The 7,500-nt window shown below is 43.0% G+C and overlaps 2 protein-coding genes across 2 annotated transcripts in view; one reads left to right on the top strand and one right to left on the bottom strand.

Annotated features, from left to right (window-relative positions):
- LOC113065873 (actin-like protein 6B) overlaps window positions 1-405 on the bottom strand; it is a 9,385-nt gene extending 8,980 nt beyond the window's left edge. The window contains exon 1 of the mRNA XM_026237424.1: window positions 1-405. This exon is cut by the window's left edge and continues 440 nt beyond it. The gene's annotated coding sequence lies outside the window, so the exon portion shown is untranslated.
- Window positions 406-890: 485 nt separating this feature from the next.
- The window catches only part of LOC113065871 (kinesin-like protein KIF1C), a 19,198-nt gene continuing 12,588 nt past the window's right edge, over window positions 891-7,500 (top strand). The window contains 5 exon segments of the mRNA XM_026237423.1: window positions 891-1,344; window positions 6,607-6,710; window positions 6,945-7,021; window positions 7,128-7,307; window positions 7,419-7,484. Coding sequence (XP_026093208.1) covers window positions 6,608-6,710; window positions 6,945-7,021; window positions 7,128-7,307; window positions 7,419-7,484 — 426 coding nt within the window. The 5' untranslated portion in view covers window positions 891-1,344; window position 6,607.

Genomic DNA, 7,500 nt, shown 5'->3' with positions numbered 1-7,500 from the left:
GCAGTAACTACACTGGAAACTGTGATTACTGTGGTCAGATTGTGTGAGTGTGTGTGTGTGTGTGTGTGTGTGTGTGTCTGTGTGTGTGTGTGTGAGAGAGTGATGGTTTAGGGAAATCTGGATGCAGGTGTTTCCTGACACACACACACACCTACACACACAAAGACACTCACTCACTCTCTCTCTCTCTCTCTCTCTCTCTCACACACACACACACACCGGTGTGTCGCAGCATGTGACTCTCATGCGGCTCTACAGTAAAATCATTATCATAAACACACTCTGAAAAATGTTCAGACTACACGAAAAAACTCTCGACACGCTGTGAATCACTGCGTTACTCTGGTCCTACAGATGAACACATTTTACTTTTTAAAAATGTTACTTTTGTTTTGTTTTGTTTGTATAAATACTGTCACCACAAACACTTTAACACTGTGGAAACACGCTATTCAGATTTTTACTTGAATTTCGTGCAATTAAATAAAATACAACAACAAAAAATTTAACTGAATTTGTTTCTCATGATATTCCTCAAATGCTTCCAGAATTTATTTATTGATTTATTTACTTATTTGATTACTATAAAATTAATATACTTTTTTTTTTTTTTTTTGAATGTTGGAACCTCTAGCAGTGTTTGAACATTTGTTTCCATGACTTTATTAATCTAACGTTTGGAAAATATACAGAATTCAGAAAAGTGAACTATAAAACATTAATATTAATATCGGTTTTTTATTAATTATTATTATTTTACCAAATATTATTACAATTTAAAGTAACTTTATATCCAAAGCCTACTTATACGGTGTTATATAAATACGATGTTTTCGACACACCGCTGTATCCGTGTATAAATGTGACTGTGTGTGTTTGAGGTTCCGCCCTGGTGTCCGGTTCGCCGTCGTGACGTCACTCGCTGGACTGGACGGGGCGGGGGGCGCGCGCACACACCGCGGCCAGCGGCGACTTTTTCCTCTTTATTTTTCATCATCTTCTCCCTAAAAACACCCTCATCGTCCCCGAATCACGCCGAGCGAGTCTCCCGGCGGCTGAGGAGCTCCGTCATCGACGGGATTGCGGGTGATCGGGCGCGCGCGGCCTCCGCCGAAAACTTTCTCAGCTGCGCTCGTGACCGCGGCTAGCGGACACCGGCGGCTCCGGACATCACGAGAGAAGGATCCGGCAGTCACCCGCGCGGATAACGGAGAAATAACGACAAATACGGTCAAAGGCTGCGTGTAAATATAAATAGAGTGTAAGTCGGTGAGCCGGAGCGCCCCCGCAGGAGTCCGCCGGTAAACTCCCGGTAAACACCGGAGACATCCGCTCTCCGTGAAGGTGAGTCATTTCCCCTCACATTTCCCTCAGATCTCTGGGAATAACCTCGTTTAATGTGATATAATATACAGTTATATTAAACAATAGTCCGAAAATCTTTGAAATGGAAGAGTTGTTTATGTTCGACGGAAAGTTTATGTGTCATGATTTTGCTTTTGTGAATCTGATATAATATGGAGGAAAAAAACAGCTCAGATTTATTTAGAGACTCAAAATGAGTAAAAAGGTGACTTTGCAGCAGATGCTGATATTTCTGTGATGATGTAAATCAGTGATGTGTCTAACAGGAGAGCAGATATCTGAACATCACTCTATCTGCAGTGATGAGATGAGAATGATCCACACATAACACAGAGACTGATGATGAAACACTGAACCACAGACGACTGAAGATGTGAGGACACTGTGACTGTGAGAGTTTATCATGATGATCATCTACAGACAGATATTACATCAGATATGATTCAGAGTTAATAAGTTAATTACGTTTGAATGGTTAAAGTATTTGCATTGCGCTTTATTATATTAAAATCACTCCCGCATGATCTTTATTAAATCATCCTATAATAACAGTTTAATTCTGAGTAACAGACACAACATGTCTGAACAGATTAGAGCAGTGTGTGTGTGTGTGTGTGTGTGTGTGTGTGTGTGTGTGTATCTTCATTGTGACAGCTGGAGCAACTAAACAGCAAACACACACAACATTCCTCTCTGCCCATTAAACACCCTCTGAATGTGTGTGTGTGTGAGAGGGAAGAGAGAGAGAGAGAGTGTGCGCGTGAGAGAGAGTGTGTGTGTGTGTGAGTGTGTGAGAGAGAGAGAGAGAGTGTGTGTGAGTGTGTGAGAGAGAGTGTGTGTGAGAGAGAGTGTGTGTGTGTGTGTGAGAGTACGTGTGTATGTGTATGTATATGTGTGTGTGTGTGTGTGTGTGTGTGTGTGTACTGTATGTATGTGTGTGATTGTTGATGTGAGGGATTCATCAGCTCAAAGTCTCTCATTCTCTCAGTCTATTGATCTGACGGTGTAATCTTTAACTCCTGCTGATCTTCTCATGTGATGCCATCATTTCTGATTGATATTCACAAGTTCAGGGTTCCTGATGCTCTTAAGTCAGATCAGAAAGTCTTACAGTCATAGTCTCAGCATTAAATACTGCATGACCTGCAAAATTGAATCTCATTCACAGTATTTTTTAAAAATATCTTGACATCCTTAAATCTGGAAATATTGACATATATTGGAGAAATTTGAAATGAACTCAAACTAATGTCTCCGATTACTTCGTAACCTCTGTTTCCTGACAGCAGAAACACGACTTTGCGAGAATCACAATCTTGAAGTCTTATAGGATAACGGCAGTTCACTAAACTGACATATCGTTAAGCCCCGCCCCCTTAGTTACTGTTGCGAAATAGGACAAACAAATGGAGTTGCAAATTGTCTTTCCATGCCTCATTATGGTCATCAGATGACAACATCCAGGATTCATGTAGCGCAGGGTAAGATTAAAGGTACAGGTTGTAGGACCTGCCACTAGAGAGCGCACTACCAAAACAATAACAATCGCGTGGTTTGATGACGCTAAGAAGGAGCATGGAATGATTGGATTTGTTGTCTTCTACCCAACCGCTGACGGCCATCAATCAGATGATATGAAAACGATTACCACTTGTTCAACAAATATATACACTTGTGTACATTCAAACACAATAATTAGGCATACATAGCAAACGCGAGTTCAACGATTTGCGCGAGTAGATTACATAAAAATCAATGCAAAGATGCGATCAGACGATGGATCAGACACGTCCTCGCATGGGTCTAGAGACGCGATGCCCCACGTTTAATACTGATCTTGTTGATCGATATAGTATCATACGTTTTCTGTAAAGATACGAATCAAAACTACTCACCTGTCGAGTAAAACACAAGTGAGATCGGCAGCTCTTTCTAGTTGAAGTTTGTCGCGAAGCTCCTTCTGCATTTGTCCACGACACTGTTGTCATGTGGTTTCTACGTCAGTAAAGGTGGTAACTAAGGGTAACTGACGTGATTGACAGGCGACTGCACTGCCCCGTGTCACTGTTTAGAATGGGAATATTCTCATGATTTACAAGCAGTTGAAAACATTAGAGATATTGTTAGTAATCAGCTGGACAAAATATATAACACTAGCCTACTGGATATATTTGACTGCAAATATCTTACAAATTGTACCTTTAAATTAATTTTAATTTAACCAGTTTAACATAAAGAGGCACTGAAATGTTTACCTGCGTTTATGTGTTTTTGACCTACACTGTACATCACGCGAGAACAGTTAGCTATTTATGTTTGTACATTAGCAAGGGCTCCATAACTTTAACGTTAGCTAGTTTTAGCCATAGGGATTGGGGTTGAATGCTTGTGGACACTTTGCTCTGTCTTGTTTGCGTTTAGGAAATGGAATAAAATAAATTATCAGGATAACTGGAATCAGTGTAACAAGTACCCCAGGCATTGTTTTTCTATTTTTATACGTACACACCATCAAACCGATGAGAGCTTTGGATCTTCCAATGTTTCTCTATGAAGCTGAAACCTAAAGATGTCTGAGCTCCAGTCCCAGCTCAACTGATACTCCACTGCCATTGGCTCATCTGCATTTGAGGGCTCTGATGTTGAGAGGGCATTCCTGTCCCCGACTCGCATACACCGACACAACAACATCCACAGACGGTGTGGGGAATATATTCTCCTCTCCCCCCTGAGAAATCTGACCAACAGCGTGTGCTTCCCAATTAGTTGCCCAGCAACTGGCGAATTAAATTAATCAATAGCCGTCTAGTAGAGGGTGCACGAGATAATGTCACTCACACTGGGACGCGGGGTGCTTAGCTCCTCCAGGATCCCTGAAGTAGCCACATGTGCAGCCTCCACAGCTCCAGGATGGGATCCCATATCAAGCCTTCTGCTTGAGACAGTAGGTCCTTTCTGAGGGGAATCCACCAGCATTTCCCTGAGGTCCGGAAACTAAGGTTGATTCGGCCAGTTCAGGGGAATGAGGATCACTGACGCCTTCTCTTCACTGATTTTACATGGAAGATCTTCACTTCGGGAAATGCATAAAGTCTGACTGTCGGCCAGCGCGACGTCAAAGTGTCCCCCATCAGTGGAACAGAAAAGAACATGTTAGTTGAAAACAGAACAACCTCTGCTTTCCCGAAGCAATCCCACATCATCCCAAGCTGGGATGCATTCTCCACTCTCTGTGAGGAATTCCGTTCCTCGAGAGCATGTCTGCTCCGGGGTTTAGGAGACCAAGATATGCGCTGCTCTGATGGAGAATAAATTATGATCCACCCATAATAGCAGACTCACAGGCTGCTTGTAAAGGGCTCTGGAGCAATGCCGCCTTAGCGATTTATGTATGAAACCTCAGACGTGGTGTTGTTGTGGATCAACAACAGGCCATTAGAGTTAAGGATACCTCCTGTGCCACCTGCTCTGAGACTCTGACCACAGGCCTGAAGCCGGAACACACTGCACACTGCTCCCCAGCCTGTGATTGACTCATCCATCATTACCACAACTTGCACTAGCCCTAGCGGACCAACAACCCCCCACCCCCCGCTGAACATTTGGTTCACATGCATGTCCCTCAGAGGAACAGACTGGCCCGGTCGGACCTGAAGCAGCAGAGATGGTCTGCACTTGCTCGAGAGAGGTGAGCTAGCATCTCTGTTCCACATGTGTACGCTGAGGTGCTCTGGAAGCCCAGGTTTCTTTTGACAGTGGTCTTCAGCTCATCTGCATTGTTTGGTCTCTTGTTTCTCATCTTCCTCTTGACAATACTCCATAGATTCTCTCTGGGGTTCAGGTCTGGTGGCCACCACCATGGTCATTTAACCAACTTTTGGTGTTTTTGGCAGTGTGGACAGGTGCCAAATTCTGCTGGAAAATGAAATCAGCATCTTCAAAAAGCTGGTCAGCAGAAGGAAGCATGAAGTGCTCCAAGGTTTCTTGGTAAAAGGGTGCAGTGACTTTGGTTTGCAAAAAACATAATGGACCAACACCAGCAGATGACATTGCACCCCAAATCATCACAGACTGTGGAAAGTTAACACTGGACTTCAAGCAACTTGGGCTATGAACATCTCTCATCTGAAAAGAGGACTTTGGACCACTGGGCAACAGTCCAGTTCTTCTTCTCCTTCGCCCCGGTGAGACGCCTCTGATGTTGTCTGTGGTTCAGTAAATCTCTTGATACGTCTGTGTGTGGTGCTCTTGATGCCTTGACCCCAGCCTCAGCCTTCACTAATATTCTTGAATCCAGTTTTCTTGACACTCTTCATAAGGCTGTGGTTCTCTCAGTTGGTTGTGAATCTTTTTCTTCCACACTTTTTCCTTCCACTCAACTTTCTGTTAACATGCTTAGATACAGCACTCTGTGAACAGCTTCTTTGGCAATGAATGTTTGTGTCTTACTCTCCTTGTGAAGGGTGTCAATGATTGTCTTCTGGACATCTGTCAGATCAGCAGTCTTCCTCATGATTGTGTAGCCCAGTGAACCAAACTGAGAAACTGTTTTGAAGGCTCAGGAAACCTTTGCAGGTGTTTTGAGTTGATGAGCTTATTGGCATGTCGCCATATTGTTGAGATTTGGTGGGTTTTTGTTAAATGTGAGCCAAAATCTTCACAATTCAAAGAACCAAAGAAGTAAACTACTTACTTCAGTCTGTGTGTATTGAATTTATTTTTTAATACACAATTTCACAATTTGAGGTGAATTACTGAAATAAATGAATTTTCCTCAACATTATAATTTATTGAGATGCACCTGTATGTCCAGAGTAATGAGATTCTCATCTCTTTCGTGACTCATTTGCTCAATGACAAAAGTTCAGACATTTTTACTCAAAACTGAATTAAAGCATTGCTATCAATGTTTAAAGCTTGTTTTCAGTAACTTATTTCTGTGGAAACTGTGATGCACTACCATTAAAAACATTGAAGACTGCTTTGATAACAGAAATCAATCACAGTTCAACAGATATTCACATAGAAAACAGCTGTTGTAAATTGTATTCATATTTCACATTTTATTGTGTTTTAATCAAATAAATGCAACCTTTGTGAACCAAAGAGACTTGGTACTAGTCTTTTCTCAACAGCTGTCATTTAAGGGCTTCTGGGCGTTTGATGTGATTGACAGAGCAACACTGAGCTCTGATTGGTCCTGAGGGACTGGTCCTGATTGGCTGTTGTTTTGTGTTTCAGGATGGCCGCCTCAGTGAAGGTAGCGGTGAGAGTTCGGCCCTTCAACTCCCGCGAAACCAGCCGAGATGCTAAATGTGTCATACAGATGCAGGGAAGCTCCACCTGTGAGTGTAAACACCTGCGGGGATTCATGTGATGCTCTGAGTGTGACTCTTTTACTCCACAATTATTATTATAGACATTTATTATTAATGTTTTGCATTAATGCATTTTAATCCACAACTGCACTTCTTATTAGAAACATCACAGTCTGCGATGTGTTAGAAGGAAGCGTGAGCTGCTCGTCTTCTGGAGCGAGTTACTGAACGTCTCACTCTGTTGTGTTTCTCCGATCACAGGCATCTGGAACCCCAAACAGCCCAAAGAACCAGCCAAGAACTTCAGCTTCGACTATTCGTACTGGTCTCACAGCACGGTAAGATCCTGCGCTGCCAATCACTGCTGCTGTCTGTGTTCCTGTGCCTCTGAATTCACTGTGTGTGTGTGTGTGTGTGTGTGTGTGTGTGTGTGTGTGTGTGCAGGAGGACGACCCAGCCTTCACATCCCAGCGGCAGGTGTATCTGGACATCGGTGAGGAGATGCTGCTTCACGCCTTCGAAGGCTACAACGTCTGTATATTCGCCTACGGTCAGACCGGAGCCGGAAAATCCTACACCATGATGGGAAGACAAGAGCCTGGACAACAAGGCATCATTCCACAGGTACACACACACACACACATTATTCTTTTTCACATACTGTCCATTATTGCAGATCCTCTTTGAACAGTGTTTCTAAAATGCATTGATTTCTACTTCGCCTTCTCTCTGCAGATGTGTGAGGATCTGTTCAAGCGCACCAGTGAGAACACGGATCCGGATCTGTCCTTCTCTGTAGAGGTGCTGCTTCACCCAA

This window comes from Carassius auratus, chromosome 48, assembly GCF_003368295.1.
Source record: "Carassius auratus strain Wakin chromosome 48, ASM336829v1, whole genome shotgun sequence".
Lineage (NCBI taxonomy): Eukaryota > Metazoa > Chordata > Actinopteri > Cypriniformes > Cyprinidae > Carassius > Carassius auratus.
This window is presented reverse-complemented; position numbering and strand designations above follow the sequence as displayed.